Consider the following 24,934-nt stretch of genomic DNA (forward strand, 5'->3'; position numbering starts at 1 on the left):
AGAAATATCTCGATATACCGTTTTCCGAAACGAATTATCGAATAGAATCGTTTGAATTTGCGAATACATGTAAATTGTACTTTGTTTTACCTATTTTCAATTCTGTATTTACGTTTTGCATTTGCCAACGATGATTGAAAAATAATATTCTATGATATATAAGAAACTTTTGATCAAAGAAATGATCGTACGAGATTTTAAATATACGCAAATCGTTGAAGATTTTGTTCCGTTAATTGAAATGATTTTTAGAACCAAATTGACAGGACACTGATTATTTTTAAATTTTTTACAAATGTATTGGTCCATCAAAAAACCATACACTGTGTGCAAACAGTAAAATTCAATGCTCAATATTCAATCGTTTATAAAAGAACAAAGAAAAACGTTTCATATGCAAAAGGGCTGAAAAGTTTTCAATTTACAACGAGAAGGGATGAAAAATTTTGAGCCTAATACGAGATGGGTTGAAAAGTTTTGAGCTTACTACGAAAACCGCTGATAAGTGTTTTTTTTTTAGCTTACCACGGTGTGGAAAACTATAAATCTTGAAAAACTTTTCAGCGCTCTTTGTGTTAGGCTCAAAACTTTTCAACCCTTCGGTCGTTTATTAAACTTCAAAGTTTTCAGCCCACCCGTGTATATTTCTTTCTTTTTCTTTTTTTTTTTCTATAATTTCTCGTTCCTTTTTAATTAAACTGTAGAAAATTTGTTTTTTTTTTTTCCATTTAACGAGAACTGGTTCCCTTGGCTTTCTTTGAAACAGTTAAATATTGAATCTTATCTCTTGTACATATAATATAATATATATTAAGTATATATATAATATAATAATATAATAATATATATATATATAAATAATATATATAATATATAATATTAAAAAGTAAATATTAATAAATATTAACGTAAAATACAAAACAAATGATTATTTAAAATTATTACGAAATAAAAAGAGTTGTAAGAAATTAAAAAAAAAAAAAAATGATAGATAAACGATCGAGAGAAGACACGTTTTGGTTGGATTCTATCGGCACGATGGTACGCTATATTCTATTTATACGTCGTTGGCTCGTGCGTGCAAAGGAAACGAAAAGAAGAGAAAAGAAAGGAAAAGAAAAGAAAAGGAAAGAAAGGAAAGGAAAGGAAATAAAAAAGAAAAGAAACAAAAGCTCTAAGGAAAGCCAAGAGGAACGCACGCGTCGATGAGAAGCGAATAGAAATCGGGCTTACGGTCACTACACTCTCTTCTCTTCTAGTCTCTTCTTCTTCTCCACTTGACTCGAGTAGTACCCACTACCACACGACGACACAACCAACCAACAATACTTATACAACGCGTCACGTATTTCTTTTATCATTTTCCCGCCTTTCAGAACAATTTTTCAAACGAGAATAACAGAAAGAGAAGAAGAAAAAAAAACCAACAAAAATCGTTCCTGCGTACGTGCGTTAAAAAAAAAAAGAAGACATTTTTTTCTTTGCTCATATAAGTAGTGCTCGAATTTTCAAGGAAACGTAATTTATTGAACGATCGTAACGAGAAGTGTGTTGTTTTTTCTTTTTTTTTCTCTTTCGTTGGTGAATAAAATATTATACGTAAAATAAAATAATAATAATACTATAAAAAATAAAGATATAACGCGAGAGTATATAAATTAATTAAAAAAATCGAGTAAATAATATTATTATTAATAAAATAATATTCAAATGTATTTTAATTACAAATTTGCTGCAACGTGTTAAAGAATATTATGCATGGTAATGCAAAATTTCTAGCTCTTTTTAATATTAATTTCGTTATACAATCCTACTGGGTGTATATGACACCGTGCATCAGTTTTTAACATACGATGCACAATTTGAAGAGTAAAAAATCGTTGAATATATTGTTAATTATTAATACAGTAAGTAGACGCATTCATTGAAAAACTTTGATAATAATAACAATAATAATAATAATAATAATAAGTAAAAATAAGGCGAGTAGATAACTTGAATGAACATAAATTAACACGACTAGGGACAGTGTGTCGTAGTGGTTTTGTGCGGTATTAACGATAGTCCCCTAACAAGAGTCGGCAGATAAACTCGTTAACTCGTACTCGTCGAATTTGCATATGAGCTGGCGAGAAAAGGAGTAGCGAGCTAGAACTCCTCGACTCTATCCTCTTATCGTTTCTTCAACGTAAAAGAAGGTGTAACGAAATGGTAATTGGAATAAGTAGGCTTTTTCTCTCTTTCTCGCACTTTTCTCTTCGTTCATAAGATATTTATTAACAATATGAAAGAAAGAATTATACCGTATATGCGTACTGGTTATACGAAACAGTTTAGTATATACATATATAGGGTGAAATCAAAATCCTTTTCCCAAAAAAAGTATAACTCTAAACCATATCCATATCTTGTAACTTTTGTGCAAGAGCTTTCTAGGTAAAGCAATTTTTATCTCACCCTGTATATAGATATATTGTAAATAGATTTGATATTCTGATTTTTGCTTTTTCAATACATTTAATAATGTTGTGTTATTCCTTATTGGAATTAATAGCATTAGTTTATTAGTGAGGAAAGTTGTATAAAATACTCCCTATATCTCTCTCTGTCTCTCTCCTCTTTCTCTTCCCTCTCAGTCTGTAAGATTTATTCACAAGATGGTGGAAGGCATGATGCCAGTATATGAATAGAAACGGAATAGTGTATAAAACATTGTACGTGTATACATTTTCCTACTTACTTCATCTATTCGATTAATAATACAATAATCAATATTGGTATCCCTCTTTGTATTTTTCTCTTTCTCTCTCTCTTTCTTTCTTTCTCTCTCTCTTGCTTTCTTTCTAAAAAAAAACGTGATTAACTAGCGAGAAAAGAAAAAAAAAATAAAAGAGCAAATAATAAAAGGAAAATGAATAAGGGTAAATGAAAAAGGATGAAATTAATGGATAAATTTTGGTGGTGATTTACAGGTGGGGTCGCGTCTGGGAATGCGTCGAGATCCGTGCGCGTCGTGCGGACTTCCGGTGTTCCTTGCGGAGAAGCTGGTGATCGGACACGCTGCTTACCACCGTACCTGTTTCCGTTGTGCCCGTTGTGGGCACCAATTGATGCCTGACAATTATTACGAGACCGAGGAGGGCCAGTATTGCTGCGAGACCTGTCCCGACGAGGAAAGAACCTTTTTGTCGACGTCGACCTCGTCGTCGTTGTCTTTATTGGCGAATCGTCGTTTAGACAATTTTAGCGACAAAAGTAACGGAGAACAAGAAGACGAAGAGGAGGAGGAGGAGGAGGAGGAGGAGGAGGAAAAAGAAGAAGAAGAGGTAGAAGTCGAAGGAGAAGAGGTTGTTGTTGAACAGGTTGAAGAAGTCGAAGAAAAAGCGAAAATGGCGGACATAGTGGATAACCGAGTTTCCGGTTACGGCCACCGAAGGTCTCTCAATGACGAAGAAAAAACTGAACGGAAAATGGTATTAGAATTAAAGGACGATGAGGAAGTCGTTCTTGCTAGGAAACGATCGGTAGACGCACAGATACCAGATTTGATATCGCAGACCTCGCGAATGAGGCTCGACTTTATGGCGAGTCAATTATTCTCGGAGAAAAATGTGGAGAACAGAGAGAATGTTAATGATAATAATGATGATGATAATGATAGAACTATGAAGAAGATATTTTCTGGAGAAAATAATGAAGAATTAAGGGAGGAAAATGATGATGAGAAGGAGGAGGAGGAGGAGAAAAATAAGAAGAAGAAGAAGGAAGACCTTCGTACGGAGGAATCGACGAATCTCGATGACCGACCTCGACCAAGATCGTCGAGTATCGTAGATACCAAGAATTCCAAAGAGGAAGCCAACCTGCTTCCAAAATCGGAGTCAATTATTATTACTCATTCGAATTGCTCGGCGACGACACCTTCGCAAGATGAAACGACGCTTTCGCTAAGCGATTCGAATAAAGTTCAAATACCGTCCCCGCCTGTTAGAGCACACAGGAGGAACAATGTGCCAAAGGAGGAAATCGTTAAGAGTCCCATAAGCGAGAGTAGTACCGAGTATAGGGATGATAGTAGAATCCAAGATTCTGTAGTTGATGAATCTGTTGACAGCGTTATTTTCTTAACTGCTCGCGGAAATGATCCTTCCACCAGTGAACAATATCCGGAAGAATTAAATCCTTTTAAAAGCGACGAAGAAAATGAGGAAGAATATCACAGTGTTTCGAATGCCGCTCAAGATATTAGCAAGATCTCGACGAATCCTTTTGACGATGATGTTGCTAATGAAGAGGAGGATGAAGATAAAATAGAGAAAGAGGTGCTTCCTTTGCCAGCATCGAAACCAACTGTTTTACCAGCCAAACGGCGTTTGACTGCACCACAGATCAGTCTCAACCCGTTCTCCAGTGACGAGGAAGATGAACATGAAAGCGATACGGAAATCAAACGAAGGCTCGTGGTACCTGGTACAGTACCTATACCTAGGCCACGTACCATCACGTATGTTATTCCTTTTTACATTTTAAATGTTTTTCTTCATTAGAATACTTTAATTTATATATATATACAATAAAGTTTTATCCAATTCTCGTATTTTTCAAACTGTAGAAGTACAACCGAGTTAGGATTGACTCTACGTAAATCGGAGCTAAATCGTAAAAGCGTTTATGCATCAAACAGTTCCATAACTAGTTCGGAATCAACCTCTACGCCAGGTGGAACGTATAGAAAGAAAAAACCAGCACCGTTGCCACCGACGGCCAAAGAACTGTTCCCTTCCCCCGGCTATCGCGTATGTTTTATTTCCTACTTGTACTATATTCTTCGGATTGATTTTATTGTTTATTTTTCATTCGTACGTTCTCTATATCATGTTCTTTTTCCAACTATCAGAGCGTGTCTCCCCGTACTACACCACGAACACGTAAGGCGAAGCCAGCTCCTCCTCCACCTATAGCTACGAGCACTCCTAATGAATCAGTCAATGCTCCGTTGCTTCTTGAAGAATCAGCGATAATTCAAGCCGATGATATCGCCGATACTCGTGTTAATATGTGGGAAGATCAGAAAAATAACAAGGACGAAGCTAATAGAAATAGGCAGAGCTTGACTAGCGTTTCTTGCGTAGAAAGTTCACAATTTAAATCTTATCCGGATAAAAGTGTTCAAGGAAAGTGGAAGAGGAAGAAGGGTCCGGCGCCACCGCGTCCAACACCGCATCGAAGAAAAGTATGGCTCATCCTTCTAGTTTTTCAACTAAAATTCAACTTTTTTTCATTTCTTATTTTTGATTTTTAACAGAATGATCTTTTCAATTGTCTCTTTAATTTTATATTTGATATTTTTATTTTTTAGATCAAAGTTATGTCAATGAAAGATGTCAAATTAGAATTGGATGAAATAGAATTACAGCAGCAAGGGTTAGAAAGACAGGGTGTACGTTTGGAACAATTAATTAGAGATAAATGTGAAACTGGACCTCGAGCCGATGGTAAATTTGAAAATGAAATCAAAAATTTTGATTTGTCACTCCATTCATTAACAATTTGATGACAAACAAAATCATTCTTTTAGAATCTTCTCTCAGTATGGATGTCGAAGAATTAATTTTGGAATTATTTGCTTTGGTAAATGAAAAGAATGAATTATTTAGGAGGCAGGCCGAATTAATGTTACTTCGTAGGCAACAAAGATTGGAAGAGGAGCATGCTGATGTTGAATATCAAATACGTTGTCTTATGTGCCAACCGGAAGCTACAAAAACCGATTTTGATAAACAGAGAGAAGAAGCTTTAATACAAAGGTATATATGAATGATTTTTAAATTAAATATCATCAATTTTATGATGATGTTTGAAATAAACAAATAAATTTGTTCATCAGGTTGGTAGAAATCGTAGAAAGGCGAAACGAAATAGTAGAATGTTTAGAAATGGATCGTAAAAGAGCAGTTGAGGAAGATAAAAGTATTAACAAACATATGGGATTATTTGCTGGTAAGTATGATGATAACAATTTTTAAAGAATAAATCAAAATATTAGTGTAAAATAAATGTTTTGTAGAAAAGATGAAAAATGATAATTGTTCGTTCATGTTTCTATACAGCTAGAAACAAAAGCGACGCTACCAATAGTAACAATGATTATTCTCCTAATTCGACTAAAACGAAAAAAAGTAAGATAAAGGAGAAAATCAAAGAGAAGAAGTTTAAAAAATTATCTAAAAAAGATGCCGATAAGGACGTGGATGAGACTGAAGTGAAACTCAAACGCCATAACAAGCGGAAATGGTTTTGAGTTTATTTACAAATATTAACTGTTAAATATTACTAGCTATATTAAAAAATAGCAAATAAGTCAGTTATCGTTTAATACTTTTATAAATATTTTTAACGCAAGATTTGTTATTTATATAAATAGGAAAGATTACCATTAAAAAAACACTAGGAGTAAATCTAATTAATGGTTTAATAACAAATAAATATATATATATATACATATATATATATATATATATATATTTCTTACTTGATCGCTATGATAAGGAGACGAACGTGATATTCGAGCGTTAAAATATTTTTTTCGTACACACTTTCATTCGATTCAATTGTAATTTTTTTTATATACCTTCAGTATCTTTACAGGTGCATGATTCGATTCGATTGAAATTGTTTGTTCTGGTATGTCACATTCCAGGTAGGTAAGATCATGCTCTCCTGTAAAGAAAATTATTATTAATAATAAAACGAAACTTTTAATTTGTAACATTTATCACAATTTATTACTAAAACGTACCTAATTGATCGAGAAACTTTTTTACAGTGTCTTCGTTACGAATAGTCGCGGCAATGATGGCATAATTATTAGACGTTAAGAAACTATTTAATCCAATAATTAACGAATAAAACGAAGTGCTTTCGTAAAGAATATCCGCGCCTAAGATGACGTCATAAACTGTATGATCTTCCTCGGTATAATTTTCTATATCTTCCCATTTCAAATCTATTACTTTAACATCCGAATGATTATATTTGATGTGTAACTGCGTCCTATCATTTAACGTACAAATTTCATTAGATACTTTGTCTTGTAATACGGATAGTAAATTCAATCTCACATTTTCACAAAGAATATCTAAAACACTTTCATGACAATCCGAAAATACATATTGCTTGGGTGAACAGGCATTGATAATACTCAAACCAGTTAATCCAACTCCACATCCAAGTTCTAAGATATTTTTCCCACTAAATTGATTCCTATTTTTATAAGACCATTCTGCCAGATGTAAAGCACCCTATATGTGTTTGTAATATATTTTTTGTTATATATATATGCATATAAACATTTAATATATAATTTTAAATAATTTATATTAAATGCACCTGCCAAACGCATAAACCAGTTGTCCCCTTGGATACGATATTTATACTTTCTTTTAGTGTTATAAATTCTAAATCACCATGTTTTTGTAAAAAGTGACGATAATGCAAATCCTTTCCAGGAAACAAAATGAAATTACAATACAAAGAATAAACGTCATCGTCGATCTCCTCACCATTTGAATCTAACTGTAAAAGCAATTAAAAAAAAGAAAAATAGAATAACGCTAGGATCAAATAATAGTTGTTTTCAAACATAAAAAGTATAAATTTATACCTCATCTATTAATAACTTTGTAAATGCTCTCTGATAGGAATATTTAACAGGATATCGCTTAATCAAAATATGATTCACTGTATTGTCCAGAATTTTCTTTTGAATGTCAATACTAATTACTTTTTCTTTTTCTTTCAATTTCTGGAACTGAAGAAAATGGCATAAGAATTATCTGACATTTTGACTTGAGATGAAAAATAATCATCTCTTTCTACCCACCACTTGTACGAGATTATTTATTGGAGCACAACAAAAAAATAATTTCTTTAAATCAAGAATACAGTCATCCATATTATTATCGTTTAAAACTAATTGAACGTGAATATGGGTTAGAATATACAACATATATTTAAAAGTATTTTATTGATTAAACCTTTTTTGCTTTAGTATTCGTACACCATTTTAATTTATTTTTGTATTATTATTACAATGTTACTAATCACAATTATAAATTTGTATTACTAATTTTAACCACTAGTTATTCTCTTCGTTTTAGAAACTTTAAACTATAAAATTAAATGTATCAAAATATCACATGATTTCTTATAGAAGGACCACGAAATACTGAAAATAGAGAAATCATGGAAATCTTTTCTAACTTCGTGCGACGGAAGTCATACTTCAGCCATTTTTTGGGGGTTTTTTTTTTTAATCAACCATTTCCTCTGGAAACACAATAATTCAATATGTATAAATTATTTTATTACAAAAATGTATTCACTACGTGTAATATTAACATTTAATTAATTATTTAAAAGTTTACAATTTATCCGAAGTACGAATATTTCGAATTTGCCGCGAAAAATATTGACGTATCGAAACGGTGGAGCGTATCGATATGGCGAAACATACATAACCTTCACTTCCGTCGTATACCACCTTAATAAATGCTTCCTCCTACTCCTTTGATATTTCGATTCTACGTTATTACATAGGAAAAGAGTAGTCTTCCATCTATAACAACACGAAAGAGAGAAAAGAACAAGATTTTGACAGTTGACAGATGTTTCTATTAAAAGGCAAATACAAATTTCGTTTTTAAATCAAGCCTATCAAAATTCCTCAAATTATCGGTTAGAAAAGATTTTAAATAAAATTGATTTTTTTTCGACATTAACAATATAGCGATGTAAAACAAATCCGTAAGCCGGTAAGAAGCATTGGCAATGCTTTTACCGCTGTTACGTTTTAGAATCTTCGTTGATCTAGCTATGTGTTACTGTTAAAGTTAGCTCGAAGGTACGTTATCATCAAATGTCAACTATTCATTACCATTTGTAATTTATGAACTTGCGATATATAGGTTTGTTTTCGATGTAATCATATTTCTTTCAATTTCTTTTTTAAAAAAATACATTTTGATATCGTTATTGCATCAAACTTTTGTGCCAATAACATTATCGTTTTCTTTCTCGATAAGAAAATGTTAATACATTTCTAAAATTATAATCATTAATTGATAAGAATTATCGCTTCTGAAATGTTATGTTTGAAATGATAAATTTAGAATAACGATGTCCTCTTTAATAATATAATTAACACTTATAATTGATAAATAATGTAATTTCCTATATATCCTTTCTATCGTTATAATTCAACAGGTTCATTACTACTCAACGATGGCATCGGCTACTGAACAACAGCAGCAGCAACAACAGCAGACCACCCTGGAGTTTTATCAGGCGATGGCTGATTTTAAAAATATGTTTCCACAAATGGACGATGATGTAATCGAAGTAAGAATGTACATTTCAACGTACATTCATTATAACGAATTGACCTATTTTGTTTATAATAAAATATTTTTTCTTAGGCTGTGCTAAGATCCAATCAAGGTGCCGTAGATACAACGATTGACCAATTGTTATCTATGAGTACAGACAACGAGAATGAAAAAATAAGAAGCGAATTAGAACAAAGTGAAGAATTTCCTAACATTACCAAATCTTCCAAGTCGGATTCTAATAAATCATTAAAACATCTTCATAAATGGCAACCTCCATTATTAGGACCATTACCGGATACATTTCTTAGACTTCCTCAGCAATTATCGAAGGATACCTTAGACGGGGTATATTCTCAAGAAAATTCAATGTTGGAAGACGAAAGAATTGCCATGTTTCTCCAAGATGAAGAATTTATGGCGCAGCTACGTTGGAACGAAGACTTTCTTTCTACTTTAGAAAATGGTAATATAAAATATACAAATGATTTATTTATCTTACCATTTCGATTATAATTTCTAATATCTTTGCAGTACTGTTTATTATTTTATTTCTTTACAGATTCAAAGTTACAAGGTACTAGTTTGGAGAAATGTAATAATCAAAGTGGGCATGATGATGAGGATTTGTTTAGAGAAAGATTAAGAAATATGGGTAAAGGTACGTTGAATATTATCAAATTAATACTTTAGAACATAATCTAACGTATTGTTTTAGTATCGCGTCGTAAGTTCGCCCAACTTACAAAAGTATTCACACGTAGCAAGAAACGAGGAGGACGGCAATTATTACCACCCACAGCATCGTGCGATGATCTTCTAGATCCGGAAGAATCATCTAGACCGCAATCTTAAAAGTCATATAACTTAAAAACATAATACTTCTTGAGAAAAAACAAAATTATTTCATTATAGCTTGCTAGTTGCCACCCAAAAGACAAGCGTATACATAACTAACATTTGAGATATATAAATACGTATATCTTTCAATAAATAATATTAAACTACAGTTATATTTGCAGGTAATCTGTATAGTATAACTTATGCAATAGGTTTAGTTTTAATTTACGAGCAAATAATAGATATACGATAATCAATTCTCGTAGGATAATTAAATTTAAATGTGAAATATATCACCACACTCGCGAAGATCATAGAATAACGCTAATTAAAAGAAGATTACAGTAGTATCGTAAATTAATGAATTACTTTTAAATTTATCCAGTTGAATATGCATAATACTAACAATAGTTATTAAAATAGTACACTATGGTACACACATTGATGATAACAATAATGATAGATGAATTACGTAAACGAGGAGATTTGTAGTGTTACGATAATGAAAATTTTAAAAGCAAAATGATTAAATTTAAGATCCTATTTTTAGTTTTGGTAAACATTGTACCATATTATTTATAATAATGGATATAAATAATATTGCGAAAAGAAGACTTAATATTAGACAAATGATCTGATAATATTAAATTATCTGACTTAATATTAGACAGATGATCTGATTGATTTAAAAAGTAAATCAATTTTTGAAACCTAGATTATTTTATATGAAATAAGAATCTTCTGTTTATACAAGTTTATACAAGTTTTATTTATATGAAAATTAGTAGAAAGATTACAATATTGAAAATACTTTCTCTAATTATTTTAACTTGTATTTATTATATTTTTTATTGTGGCTTTTAATGTCTCTTCAAAATACTGACATTACAAATAATATCACTCGATATACAAGATAGAACGTCAGATATTATTGATACCATGTATTAAAAATTATCATTTTATATTCATTTAATCGCGCGTTACATTGAAATAGTCATACGTTAATACTATTTTTTAGGAAACAAAAAGAAAATATGATGAATTGGTTGTGACACGTAGTCATAATTCTTGTTTACGTTATATTATTACAAGAATGATAAAAAGCTAGTTAGGAATCTCCAAATGTAATATAGTCTAGTCATACAATCTAGCCACCACCTACATAATGACTATTACGGAGTGATACTGATAAATGTAGTATGTTTATATAAGCTAATATACATTACAAATTAAAAGATACCTTGGCATGTGTTAGAAAAAACACAAAAATAAATTGATTGTGATGCTGATTTGATGAATATTAATTTGAAAAAACAAACAAGCAAGCTAAGCCTTTGATTGTATGTGATAAAGAAATAAAAAAAGAGGGAAGAAAAAAAGAATGAAAGAAGAATTATATAATGTATGGTATGTACACATTTCTTGTGTAGATAAATGATAGTGATGCAATGCCGATAATGCTAATTTATTTAAACCTATAATGCTAATCAATACCTTGACTTTATTTGTTATATGAAATAATCTAGATGCTCTGAGAAAAAAAAAAATATATATATATCATATAGTTATTTTAAAAGGATGAATAGTAAGGGATTATACAAAATTCAAATATAGTTTGAAATAAAGTTTGAAAATTTTATGAAATAGATTGTTATAATACAGTGGCTGCTTATAAGGTTTTATTTAACTAAATATATAAAATATGAAAGAGAGTTAAACTTAACAATCAAAACTTAAGACTAATTGTCATCTTATTTTCTTTTAAAGAAACAGAGTAAAATCGATTTTAGAAATATTTCAAGTATTTCAATTGCAACAAATAACTTCACTATGAGTCCGGTTGTTTAAAGAACACCCTTGCACCAGAAAGGCTGTAATACAATAACTGAAATTCAGCGCTTCTTTCTGCTAAACGTTTCATAGTTAGTGCCCTGGTTTGTTGCAACTTTTCATCGCCACGATCGTCTTTATTTTCAGCGTTGATATGATTTTCCACAGTTTCAAACCAATGCAACGCATCTAATTCGGCGCTTTGATCAAGAAGTGCATTTATATATGCCACTCCCATTGCAAAACCGTCATCTGTAAAAGCTCCACCAGTTTGATTTCTTTTAAACATCTTTTCTTTATTTGATACCGCATTGTCGACGAAACTCAATGTCAACGGTGGTACAATAGCGTAGAATCTTTGCAAATGATGCCATTTAGGATCTCGAAAAGTGGATACGAATACATCAACGAGTAATTTAAAATAATGCATGCCTTCCGTAAAATTGTGAACCAAGTTTCCAATGTCATCCTCCAAACGTTTAGCCGCAGCCTGCGTCGTTTCGTTATAATTTAAATTCTTACACATCGTTTCAAAGGACATATTCGAACGAATATCCGGTAGAAACGAAACCGCTTTTGAGCTAGCATGTAATCCACCAGATCTAATCAATCGTACGTATCCAAGAGCATTTCCAATATGAGTTATCAATTGACGAAATTGATCCAAGTAACTTAATCCATCGGGAGTCATTCCCAATTTTCTTATTCCTTTTTGAAATTTTTCTGCTCTCTCGTAGGTGTATGGTATGGCCCCACTTTCTCGTTGAGATTTGATAAATCTTATATCTCGCATCAGTCTGGATTTGATTTGTTCGTCGAACATAAATTGCGTAAATGTTTGCAATTTAACACTAAGAAATTGATAGACAAAATTGACGGTAGTACTCATAATACCAGTTCCGTGAGTTCTTATAGAATTGGCTATATGACGAATACCAATGGTATTTAAATGTTTATTGTTACTCGTGTGTTCTATAAATGTTTGCGTATTTAAATTGTATAAATACTTGGATACAAAGACATGGATATTTCTCATAATTTCCAAAGCATCTACACCTTGCTCCAAAGTTTGCGTCGGCAAATGATTTTGTACAGTATCGAGATTTAGTTTGTATTTAGCCAGAGCATGCATAGTTCTATAAGTTTTCCAATCATGCAATGCCACTGTCGTGAGATTATAAAACATATCATCTAGATAATGTTCGACAAACCTTTTAGCATATATCATTGTATCAACTAAAGGTAATGGCAATGAATGTACTATTCTTCCACCATCTTTAACACCCTCCAAAATCGGAATACGGAAATCCAATTCCAAGTGTGCATATACGTGAAGTCGTAGGCTTGTTTCAATTTCACGACAAGCTGGTTCTAATACAGTTTTAAGTAAATCTTCCCTTAAATCTTTAATTAGTTGTTCATTCGTGTCAGATAATTCTTCTTGATCTATAACATTATCAAATGCACCAAAAAAATTTGCCAGATGACTGATGTTGATATTTTCTTGAATAACAGAAGAAAGATACGCGGGTATCATTTTCCTATGATGAAACAATACCGAATAATCGCAGAGTTCATCAACATTGTCTTGAAGTTCCGCAAAGATATCATAATTATCTAACAAAAATTTGAGTTTTATTATATCCTCATCTTTGAAAGTTTCCGTCAATTGACTGGCACATGCAAGTGCACATCTGACTATTAATCTTCCATCGGCGCTAATAGGGCCACTCATTAGGCGCATACTTAGTCCTATTAACGATAATGCATCAAGTCTTTCTTTGCTATAGCCTCTATCTTTTTGAATCAAGCCTTTTCTGGCTGTTACGAGTATGACTAAAATATAATAACTAAGATATTGTAAAACTTGATCTTGTGATCGCACCACAACTGGACCCAATATATAGAACCATGTTTGAAGAGATTTCTGTATTTCTATAAGTTTACAAATATGTTTAACCGTGTTACGATTCATAGGTTTGGCCAGATTAGCGTGCAGATTAGTTATAAAAGATATAATTTCTTTAATTTGTCCAAATAACGTTATTATATCTGTAAGTAATATACGCTTGTCTCCTATGTCAGAAATTTGAAGACTACCTTTCTTTAAAATGTTCTGCATCTCTAAGCACCACGTCATAGCTTTATTTATTAAAACATTAATGGTAACAGATAATTTTTGTGTTCTGTTTAAAAGAATTTTTGTACCTATTTGTGAACTAACAGCACTCCCAACTTCCTTTGGTAAGAATTCATGTAAAAATTTACTGGGTATCCAAATGATGTTTCTAAATAATGTTACAGCATAAAACTTTTTGTTAGTTTCGTTTACCCGTTTAACTAATTTCTTATCACAGGTTCCAAATAATTTAGTTACTACGACGACACCGACGTTAGCTCTAATCCAATTTTTATTCAATGCAGCATTGTCGTTAGATTTACTCTCGACGTCTGACATCAAGTTTTTCAAATAATTAACAATTTGATCGTTCATAATCGGACCTTTATTTACATCCATTACATATTCGAGTGCTTTAGAAAACACAGTTTTCCCCAACAACTGTTCCTTCAAATCTTTGATCAATTTATCAAGCATATGAAGTTTAGCTTCAGATATTTCAAACTGCTTCATATTACACCTTACGAAAGATATATTCATCTTGTACTTAGCACAATAACCTGATATCGACGGGTGTGCATCGATAATTTCGTCAAATATTACAAGAAGTACAAACAAATCGATGAAATGTTCTATTAAAGCAGGCAAATATATCTCATGGGATCCTCCGGCCAAACTGTATAGCTGCTGAGTAGTTAATTGTAAAACTGTCATTATTCTATTTACAAAAGTTGATAAAGATTGAAGATCTGATAAAAAGCTAGCAGCGTTTTTTAGTTCGTTGTCCATACTCTTTTCGCTTAGCGCAAAGAGTTTAGCATAGAAAGTATTAGCTTCTTTCTTTAACAGTCTTATTTCTCTACATGTTCCTGCAACAGCAGCTAGTAGTTTAGACAAATCTTTGCTTTCCATTTCTACCAATGATATAATGCTGATATCTTCGACAGTTTGATAGACAAGTCTAATAGGACCTTCCATAAAATATTCCAATGTCGAATCATTTAACCAAAATCTATCTGCCAGTGTTTCAAAAAATTGTCCATACTTCCGTAATAGCATGGAACCGGCAGCTTTGTATATGGTTTCATCTTTTTTCGAATTCCACGATGACGATTCAATCATCATTAGTTACAAAATTGTTTATTTCTATTAAAAATTTAAATATAAACCTATATCATTCGACTAAATACATTAATTATACTATTTTCTTTTTCTTTTAATTGTACACTTTTTTTTTACATACTTTGACACATAACAACACAGTTTTGACACATTACTACAAACAGTATTGCCAACTAATACAAACTTCAATTTAATCAAACACTTCCTTCCAAAAATACAGGTTTAGGGTTAAAATAAAACTTACCGTCTACATGAATATGTGTCTTACAATAAAAATGTGAAATTCTAGAAGACATAGATGTAAATATTAAGTTAACATAGTTTTTCTTTATTTTATTAGACTTAAATCACACACACACACACATTTTTCCAGTTATAAATTTATTTATTTAAATATAAATTCATTACAAACACGATGTAATTTTAATATGAAATTTCGGTAGGCGCGAATTTCCAATTTGGAATTTAAAAATTGAAATTCTTATTAGCCAATCACATGATCGATATTATGTTATTTCATAAGTATCGACTATTATAATAAATCGATTGATTGTAATATTATTTTCTTTTTCATACGATCTTCGCGATTGATTGATCATTGGAGCACTCTGATTGGCTGTTGCAACCTCCTCAAATTTACTTCACCGCTGAAAATAATACAGACGTATATGTACATTTATCGGTTAGTAGAAAAAATTTTATAACCCTTTATTTCTTACTGTCAAAGTGAAATGTTTATTTTACGAATATTATTCTATATTATTCGTATGTCTTCTTAATAAAATCAACATGCAGATAGAAAGGTATATGTTTCATTAATATTATAATCTTTAGGTTAACCTACATTGGCATAACCTAAATTTTCCTCTAACATCTGTCAATTTGTCGATTTTTTGTTTAGGTTTTTTATCAAATACGTTTCTATATAATTTAAAATTTAATGATATATATATTGCATATGTGATATTATTTTTATTAAATATAACCAAAATTGTTGTTGCAGATGTAAATACAAATACAGTGAGATAGGAAGGAGCTATATTTATTTTATCCACTAAAAGAAAAACATAAATAAAAGACTGATAAGAAAATATTGAATGTATTGAAAAGCCTTTATACTAAATTATTCAAATTTAGATTAAAAAAGTGCTTAACGATGATATTTTAATGATAATATGGAGAAAACGTCCATAGGAATTTTATGGAAAGCTTTTATAAGAGGTTCCAATGAATCTCGTGAAATATTACCAGAAAAAAGTAATTACGACTTAAATTTTCAAGGTGAAGAAGCACGTTTAGCTTACGAAGAAATAATCAAACAAGAGGGTGAAATAATTGCGACGAAAAAACCTACATCTCTAAGACTGAAAAGTAGTAATGCACAGAGCATCTTGCATACAAAATCGTTATTGGATTCGGTTCAGCAGAAAAAAACTCATGCGACTGAAAATACAGTCATAAAAGTTACGATCAATGCCATATTAAAAGCAGTGGAACAGAAGGATTTAAAATTTTTACAGAAACATATTACAGTGGAGAATGTTAATGTATCGGATGACTTTGGTTGGACTCCTCTAATGTCGGCTGCTTATTGCGGTCATTTAGAAGTGATTGAATTTTTATTACAACTAGGGGCGAACAGAAGAATAAAAGAAAAGTCAGGTCTTACAGCGGCGCAATTAGCTTTAAAAAGAAATCATTTGAATATAGTTGCTTTGCTGAGAAAAAAGCATGATCTAACAAATATTAAAACTCAAACGGATAAATTAGAATTAACGGAAATATCGAAAAATTCTAAGGAAAGCATATCTAACGACGAGGATAATGTCAAAGACAAATTGCAAGAAAATACGCATTTTTATTGCGACGTATGTAAAAGAAATTTTCGAGAGACGACGGTAAAAAAGCACGAAGCTTCTACTTTACATATTTTTAATACCAAACCAAAACTGCCAAATGCAATATACGGTATATCGAAACAAAATAAAGGTTATCAAATGCTTTTAAATACTGGTTGGGATGAGGAAGGGGGACTTGGGCCATCCGGTAAAGGAATTAAATATCCAATTAAAACGACGCTTAAAATGGATCGCAAAGGTTTAGGACAATCTGGCGAAGTAGAATCTAGAATAACACATTTTATGCCCGGTGATACCAATGCAGTTAAAAATGTTAGAATTTATAAGCAAAAACCATTGAAAAAGAGAGACAGAGAAAAGTTACTTAACAGAGAAGCTAGAAAAGAAAGAGTGCTTCGTATTGCATTGTCTTAATGTTCAAATTGCTTTTTACAATTTCACTAATCTTTATGTGAAACCTAAGACTGAATAGAAACAATGTATAAATTGTCATAAATACCGCAAGTTCATACTATTTCTTTGTGCTTACATGTTAGTATTTTTTACTTAGGTTTTCGGTTATTCAATTATATATTAATTCCTTTTTATCTATCTAGGTGATACAATATGAACAAAAAAAAGACTACAACGTTTGAAACAGTATCGAGAAGAGAAGCGAGTAAAGAAATAATTGTTAGTTTGTCAAGAATAAATGTCCAACTGTAAAATAACATTTTGAATATATAAGAGATCAAGGTTGCAAAAGGAAGAAGAACGCGAAAAATGAGAATAATTAAATCGTTTTTACTTGATATTTTGAAGCGCTTCAATTGCGTAAGATCATATAATATAATTTATGAAATATTTACATAATATATTTTTTATTAAATTTTATAATTGTTATACCTTACATTTTTCAGATTAAAAAGATGTAATATTCAAATTAATATTCAATAAAGTGAAATATAAATAAATATCAAATTAATATGTGATGATAGAAAAAAAGAATAAAATTATTGAAATTATAATAGTTAAAATATATAAGGCTGCTTTTTGTGTTTATATTTAGGAATATAAATTATGAAATATCAATAATAATGATATATATTAATAATATATTTGCGATAATATAATTGCGATTGACATGCACTCTAGCGAGAACTAGACAAATAAGTATTTTGTCCACTTATAGAATTTTCACCATACAACTACGTTGGTTTATACGAGGGGTATATCAATGTGAGGTTATGTGAAAACAATTCAAATAGTTCAACTCTTGTAATAAATACAATTATAGTGTTACATTAAATTGCGTATAATGTAATATTTTAATAACTACAATGATCAAATGTAATTAAATTTGATTAATCAAATTTTTTTACATCAATTTCTTAAAGAAAGAATTAATACAAAAATGACAACACGAGAAATATTAACAATTCAATTGGGCCATTATTCCAACTTCATTGGGACCCATTGGTGGAATCTTCAGGTATTATTACAATTTTCTAAACTTTCATCTTATTTTTGAATTAAAAATATTTCATCAATGTTTTACTTATGTTCGCACATTTTTTTAGGAAACTAATTTTTCTTATGATCCTAATAATCCTTCCGAAATAAATCATGATATTTTATACAGAGAAGGAGAAAACTTCAAGGTAAAGAAACAGAACAATTTTAAAGAAATAACATAATTTGCTATTTTGTTTTTTGATTATTGTTTATTTGTTTGTTTAGAAACAAGTAACGTTTTGTCCCAGACTTTTATTAGTGGATTTGAAAGGAACATTGGGTTACTTAAAGGAAAGTGGAACTTTGTATGATATTCCGCAACACGAAGAATTATCTCCATTATTATGGGATGAACAAAACATAGAGATAAAAGAAGAAAATCCATGTTCTAAACCAGCCTTCATAGAAGGTTTAGATAAATCAGTAGAAGCAGCACAATTGGAAGAAATTGATTTAGAAAATTCAGTAAACACATGGGTCGACTACTTGGTGCCTAGATTTCATTCGAGAACAGTTAACACTATAAAAGAATACGAACATAATTCTAGCGATCATCAGTTCGATATTTATACATATGGTAGAAATTTATGGAACAAGGAACAATTTTCAGATGATTTCACTGATAAAATACGAGCTTATGTAGAAGAATGCGATTTAATGCAAGGCTTTCAAGTAAGTTTAAAATGTATATTATATAATAGTAATGACAAAAACATAGATTAAGTATTATATTATTATTAAAAAAAAAAAACAGGTACTGGTTGACTCAACAGATGGATTTTCTGGGCTTGGTGTCTCGTGTATTCAACATTTACGTGACGAATACGGCAAAAGTATTATAACATTTCCGTCTATCGACGGTCAAAACACCGATTCATCTACATCAGACATAATTAAAGCAATCAACATAGCATTATGTTGGCAACAGCTAGAAGAATACTCATCGCTCTTTAGTCCTCTTTGTTGTGGGCAAAGTGGTTGGCCCCAAATAGGCATTCCTCGAAACTTTGACAATTTAAATTACCAATTAGAACTTAAATATCATACCAGTTCGATATTGGCAACTGCATTGGACACATTGAGTTTGAGATATAGACGTAAAGAATATGCGAATGTAGTTTTATCCGATTTATGCGCCGATCTTTCTTATAATGGGAAGGCGGCAATAACTAGTTTAAGTTTACCATTTCCAATGGCGGTAAAACGAGATTTGATCGACGTATTAGACGATTATGAAGGTTCTATATTGACAAGTTTGACGCCTAGTTGTGATATACCAATAGATAAAAATATGCAAAGTATAGCATTGCGAGGAATACCGGAAGATAGATTGAAAAGACCGATGGATAAAGCTAAGAAACAAATGTCCAAACCTGCATACAGATGTTCGACCGTACACGAAATGATGACGTGTTATTTAGCATATATATATCAAGCATCGGCAACGTATTTGTCGACCATAGAATCGAGTCTCAAAATAAAACAACCTTATCCGAAAATTTTCAACAATAACGTTACGGAAACCGGAGATATCGCGGGATGGCCAGTCGGAGAAGGTAAATCCAAAATATTTTAACAAACAAACGTATGCATTATTGTTCTACAACATTACTTTTTTTTCTGCAGAAGTACGATCAGTCCCAGTAATGGCTGGATTACATACTGGAAAAAATCTGGGATCGATGTTTGAACTTCTGCATAATCAATTAATGAGAGTACGAAGTATTAATAGGTTTCATGCATTTACCGACTCCGGTCTCGATGAAAATGAATTTCATGATTGTTGCAATTATTTGTTGGATCGTAAAGAAGCTTATGAAGATCATTATATTTAAGGAGTTTAATAAAATCGCGCTAATTTTGTATATTTATATTTAATACATAAGTAATACACCTATAATATTTAATTTTCATCATTTTTTAAAAACCGAACAGCAAAACATGTTGTTTTTATCGTAAAAACGAATCCTTTCGTTAAAACACTCGTATATGAGCATATGTATATACAGGATCGTAATGCGTTATCTTAAATATATCTTAAAATATGATTCTCTATATATATATATAACAAATCGACCCCAGTGAAGATGGGAGTGGCAAGACACACCCTAGTAAGGCTATATAATACCCTATCGAACATCCCAGAACGTAAAAGTCCACTAACAACTTCTTCTTCAGTCACGTTAAAATACATCGCAGAAAAAGCTTCGTTCGTTGGATTTTTTCAAGAAAGTTACCACTTTCTTGCTTCGTTCGTTTAGTTTTTCATTTGTTCTTCGAAATACTTGACAAGAGAATAAATTTCAAAGGCAAAACTATGGGGAACAAGGTAGCCACGTTCTCCGAAGACCAATTGGAAGATTATCAAGATTGTACATTTTTTACGCGCAAAGAAATTTTAAGGTAACCCTGCTCTAATCATTTTTATCACATTTACATATTTTTCTTATTTTTTTCTAGGATATTTAAACGTTTCCGAGAGATGGGTGATCCTGGAATGGTCCCACGTACGATGACGTCACAGGAAGCATCAACTTTACGCTTACCACTGTCTTGTCTTGCGCGTATTCCCGAACTCAAGGTTCGTATTAAATATATTCGTGCTATTAAAAACGAATTTATTCGGTACAATAACAAGAAGTTGTAAAACCAGTTATTTTTTACCTTCCTCCTGGTTTTTTTTTTTTTTGTTCTTTCTCTCTTTAGGAAAATCCATTTAGAGAACGAATTTCTGAAGTGTTCACAAAAAGTAATAGAAGGCAACAATCAGAAGACACCGAAGGTATTTGTTTCGAAGATTTCCTCGAGATGATGTCTGTCTTCTCGGAGCAGGCACCGCGGGATCTGAAGGTCTTTTACGCCTTTAAGATTTACGGTACGGCCAAGTACATGAACCGGACTAACGAAAGGACAGACGGATCGTGAGAGTACTTCGAGGTCGATGTCGTTGTTCTTGCCAACTCGGAATGAAACAAATGCTTTCTTAACATTCAGTAACCAAACCGGATTTCATAGAATTTTAATATCAAATCTAGGTTTTTCAAATGACTCATAATAAAGATCGTGACGTAATCAAAATCGTATTTATTTCGTAAATATTTTCAAGGACAACGACATCTATATAATTATAATGATAGAATAAATGAAAAATATGTAATAATAAATCCAACAAAGTTTTTTCATTTTCTCCGATAGATTTCGACGAGGATGGTGTGCTGGGTGTCGGTGATTTAGAACGCACCTGTCGACAACTTGTTCAAGGTGGTTTAACTAGCGAGGAAGTAGACACTGTCTGTCAAAAAGTTTTAGAGGAAAGTGACATTGATGGCGATGGTGCTCTCTCTTATCTTGATTTTGAACACGTAGTGACTAGAGCACCAGATTTCATCTCGACCTTTCATATAAGAATATAAATCTTATCTCGTTTGATCAAGGAAGAAAAAAACAAGAAGAAGAAGAAGAAGAAATAAAAGTAGTTCGAGTTAAGGAAACTGATTAAATAGCAAGTAGTAGTAGTAGTAGTAATACACTGATTAAACGCTTTTAACGAGCAGCAAGAATAAAGACGCGTTCGTTTATAATTAATGGCGGCGAAAAAGCATCCTGGCTGGCAAAACATCGGCCAGTGAACACAGTGAACGTTATTTCGCAAACTCATGGGATAATTATTAGCTTGGTATAAGAGTCTGTACCGAAGAGATACTACTATGTACCCTGTTACACGTTACAGGCATACTTTCTTGCACGGGTTCTCCGCGAGTCGCCCCTGTTGAGCAACAACGAGCAATGCTGGGTATAAGTAAGCAGGCCATTCATTCCTCCTTTATACAAGTATCGAAGACCAAGAAGGAAATCTTATATAGGGTTTAACGATTTTCAACAAAATTATACGATAGCAGGGGTGGGAGGGAGGGGGTTTCGAGATAGAAAATATTATTTTACAATAATACATTTGATCGATTATCATATAGAAATAAAACGATAAATTTAATTGGTGAAATGAATCAAGACGAGATAGAAAGAGAAATTTTGATCAATCCGGTTCTCCGAGTCTCTCTCAACGACTCTGAAGATATAGTCGGAGCGTTCGGGAGCATCGAGAAGAAGGAATCGCGTACACGAGGGAAGGAGAAGCAAGCAAGCAAGCAAGCAAGCCGTTGTCGTCCCTTTCGATCGTGTTCTCTCTTTCTCTCTCTTGTTCTCTTTCTCCTTCTCCAGTCGCTTCTGGTGCTGTGGCGGGGTCGGTCGTCTCAAAAAGCGGTCGAAATCGGAGATACCACCCTGTGGCACGGCCGGTTATAGTCGGCCGCACGGTAACTAACCGAGTCTCGAGACCAAGGCCATCCGGTCACTTCTCGTCCTCTCCACCAGTCTTGCTGTCGGGAGGCCCCTTTCCCCGTAGAAGCTTGCTTCGTGAGGAGGAGCAGGAGCCGCTGCTTCAACATTTTCTCTCCTTCTTTATTTCTTTCTTTTCAAATATACATAGTACATATATATATATATATACTTCTTTGAAAATGATCTTTTAGTTTTACTTGCTAATTTCATTGTTATACCTAACTTATTCTATGCAATGATAATAGTCAAGAAGATTAAATAAACTCGGTAAGTCTTCTCTCTCTCTTTCTCTCTCTTTGTATCTGTTGGTCATCGAGCCAACCGGCTTCCATGGCATGCTTCTATGCATTCTTTGGTCTCCTCGACGTGGCTCGTCTCGACAAGTCCAGAGCCCTCGGGGGCGGGCAAAGAGAGAGAGAAAGAAGAGAGGGCAGAGGGAGAGGAAACAGACGAGATGAGAAGTCAGAGAGAAGAGGAATGAGAAGGCAAAGATCGCGGGTGGACGACGAGCAGAAAAAGGGAGAGGTGCTGGACTCCAGCCGATGAAAGAGGGAGCTCGAAAAGTGGCGGAGGCCACAGATTTGAACCTGACTTTTACGTCGCGGTCCCTACAGCTACAACTACAGACCCCAGCTAAGGCCCTGGCGTGGGCGATCTCTTCTCCTTCAGGGAAGAAAAAGAACAAGAGAAATATATGTATATGTATATACATATAACATATATATAGAGAGAGAGAAATCTCTGGAACCTTCACAAGGGCCTTAACCTATACCTCTGTCATTGACACCTTTAAGGAACAAGATTTTTCATTATTCTACATTATTTTTTTCATCGAAGAAGAATTCGAACATTTCTGTTAACGTTACTACACCGCTTAAAACACATCGTATAATTATATCCTATGTGAAAGATTATCGATAATTAAATCGAGTCTCCTCGAGTAGAGAATTATCTTTCGAAGGATTTTGAACTTTTCCAAACCGGACTTGAAATATTTTTGTATCTCTATATCTTACTAATATACACATACACACACACATATGTACGGACGCCCGCCTGTCCGCCCGCGCGCGCGCGCGCGCGCGCTCGCGACGGTAATATATGCGTGCGCGTGCTTATAAAAGATATAAAAGTTTATTCGTAGAGAGAGAGAAAGAAAGAAAGAAAGAAAGAAAGAGGGAAAGCCGGTATTCGGATTTAACGCGAGTACATCAGCACTTAAGGCTCGAAGGAAACGTTGGAGGCGAATTCTTCGATAAATCATACCGGCGCCGGATGTATTATTTATTAGTTTAAATGCGGAGAAGAGTGATCGCCGCTTCGAAATTATCGAAGCGATTTGATCATTCGCGATCTATACGAGCCTTGGCTGGTGATCTTGAATAGACTACATCAGAGAATGTACGCGTTAATAAAGATCCGGGTCAGATAGAGGAACGACAAAAATTCTCTCTCGTTTCTATGCAAATCGTAGGAGGAAGGAGAGAACATTAGTCTATCGTAATACCTCTATATCTATCGTTATATGTATTTGGCATAGTATATATATATGTGTGTGTGTGTGTGTGTGTGTGGAAGTACGCATGCGCGAAAAGATCCATTTACAATGACGTACAAATTCGATGGAACGAACGAGGCCGTAGCTCGATTTCACCGGACTCGCTTTACAGTTATACCACTTTGAACTAAGCAGCTCTTTTATCGGCCGATCTAAAATGCAGACAGAGAGTAAAAAAGAAAGAAAGAAAAAGAAAGATAGAGACTCTTTATAACCCTATCGGATTACGTTAACCTGCCGATCTTCGATTTAATCTAACGTCCAAAAACGGATATACTTCGTGCGTGACGCCGATCGTGAGAGTCGCATTGTTTGAAATAAATTAAGCTTATCCCTCCCGCGATGTCATCTAAGACTAACGGACCGTAAATGTATTCTCCTTTTAAGT

At 32.7% G+C, this 24,934-nt stretch overlaps 7 protein-coding genes across 12 annotated transcripts in view; 5 read left to right on the plus strand and 2 right to left on the minus strand.

The window, feature by feature from the left end:
* The window catches only part of LOC122526067 (MICAL-like protein 1), a 37,230-nt gene extending 30,302 nt beyond the window's left edge, over nt 1–6,928 (plus strand). For 2 of the 4 annotated variants that reach the window (XM_043649215.1, XM_043649217.1), the window contains 7 exons: nt 2,973–4,504; nt 4,613–4,796; nt 4,898–5,233; nt 5,360–5,495; nt 5,579–5,807; nt 5,888–6,000; nt 6,111–6,769. In XM_043649215.1, coding sequence (XP_043505150.1) covers nt 2,973–4,504; nt 4,613–4,796; nt 4,898–5,233; nt 5,360–5,495; nt 5,579–5,807; nt 5,888–6,000; nt 6,111–6,301 — 2,721 coding nt within the window. In that variant the 3' untranslated portion in view covers nt 6,302–6,769. Of the gene's footprint in view, nt 1–2,972; nt 4,505–4,612; nt 4,797–4,897; nt 5,234–5,359; nt 5,496–5,578; nt 5,808–5,887; nt 6,001–6,067; nt 6,770–6,826 lie in introns of those variants that run through there. The other 2 variants (XR_006305945.1, XM_043649216.1) reach the window with 2 other exon arrangements.
* On the minus strand, nt 6,602–8,359 carry LOC122526070 (protein-lysine N-methyltransferase EEF2KMT). Its single transcript, XM_043649226.1, has 5 exons — nt 7,883–8,359; nt 7,664–7,810; nt 7,390–7,575; nt 6,800–7,301; nt 6,602–6,720 (listed from the first exon to the last, which is right to left on the minus strand). Exons 1-5 carry the CDS (start codon nt 8,006–8,008, stop codon nt 6,608–6,610), a joined length of 1,074 nt encoding a protein of 357 aa, XP_043505161.1. The 5' UTR covers nt 8,009–8,359; the 3' UTR covers nt 6,602–6,607.
* Nucleotides 8,360–8,518: 159 nt separating this feature from the next.
* Nucleotides 8,519–11,679, plus strand: LOC122526071 (CUE domain-containing protein 1). 2 transcript variants are annotated; one of them, XM_043649227.1, is made up of 5 exons: nt 8,519–8,902; nt 9,265–9,399; nt 9,477–9,852; nt 9,949–10,047; nt 10,105–11,679. In XM_043649227.1, exons 2-5 carry the CDS (start codon nt 9,283–9,285, stop codon nt 10,239–10,241), a joined length of 729 nt encoding a protein of 242 aa, XP_043505162.1. In that variant the 5' UTR covers nt 8,519–8,902; nt 9,265–9,282; the 3' UTR covers nt 10,242–11,679. The 2 variants fall into 2 exon arrangements, with proteins under 2 accessions (XP_043505162.1, XP_043505163.1); XM_043649228.1 differs by having other exon boundaries at nt 8,519–8,682.
* A 158-nt stretch (nt 11,680–11,837) lies between these two features.
* LOC122526066 (WASH complex subunit 4) lies at nt 11,838–15,632 on the minus strand. The gene has a single exon (XM_043649214.1). The coding sequence runs from the start codon at nt 15,298–15,300 to the stop codon at nt 12,055–12,057; it is 3,246 nt and encodes a 1,081-aa protein (XP_043505149.1). The 5' UTR covers nt 15,301–15,632; the 3' UTR covers nt 11,838–12,054.
* A 771-nt stretch (nt 15,633–16,403) lies between these two features.
* On the plus strand, nt 16,404–17,900 carry LOC122526074 (G patch domain and ankyrin repeat-containing protein 1 homolog). Its single transcript, XM_043649229.1, has 2 exons — nt 16,404–17,687; nt 17,753–17,900. Exon 1 carries the CDS (start codon nt 16,473–16,475, stop codon nt 17,568–17,570), a length of 1,098 nt encoding a protein of 365 aa, XP_043505164.1. The 5' UTR covers nt 16,404–16,472; the 3' UTR covers nt 17,571–17,687; nt 17,753–17,900.
* Nucleotides 17,901–18,502: 602 nt separating this feature from the next.
* Nucleotides 18,503–20,515, plus strand: LOC122526075 (protein misato). Its single transcript, XM_043649230.1, has 5 exons — nt 18,503–18,627; nt 18,716–18,796; nt 18,876–19,322; nt 19,405–20,206; nt 20,277–20,515. Exons 1-5 carry the CDS (start codon nt 18,550–18,552, stop codon nt 20,483–20,485), a joined length of 1,617 nt encoding a protein of 538 aa, XP_043505165.1. The 5' UTR covers nt 18,503–18,549; the 3' UTR covers nt 20,486–20,515.
* A 99-nt stretch (nt 20,516–20,614) lies between these two features.
* On the plus strand, nt 20,615–22,231 carry LOC122526077 (calcium and integrin-binding family member 3). 2 transcript variants are annotated; one of them, XM_043649231.1, is made up of 4 exons: nt 20,615–21,053; nt 21,111–21,231; nt 21,357–21,525; nt 21,846–22,231. In XM_043649231.1, exons 1-4 carry the CDS (start codon nt 20,968–20,970, stop codon nt 22,061–22,063), a joined length of 594 nt encoding a protein of 197 aa, XP_043505166.1. In that variant the 5' UTR covers nt 20,615–20,967; the 3' UTR covers nt 22,064–22,231. The 2 variants fall into 2 exon arrangements, with proteins under 2 accessions (XP_043505166.1, XP_043505167.1); XM_043649232.1 differs by having other exon boundaries at nt 21,357–21,432.
* Nucleotides 22,232–24,934: the final 2,703 nt, after the last annotated feature.

Source organism: Polistes fuscatus, unplaced genomic scaffold, assembly GCF_010416935.1.
Source record: "Polistes fuscatus isolate 324 unplaced genomic scaffold, CU_Pfus_HIC Scaffold10, whole genome shotgun sequence".
In the NCBI taxonomy this organism is placed as follows: Eukaryota; Metazoa; Arthropoda; class Insecta; order Hymenoptera; family Vespidae; genus Polistes; species Polistes fuscatus.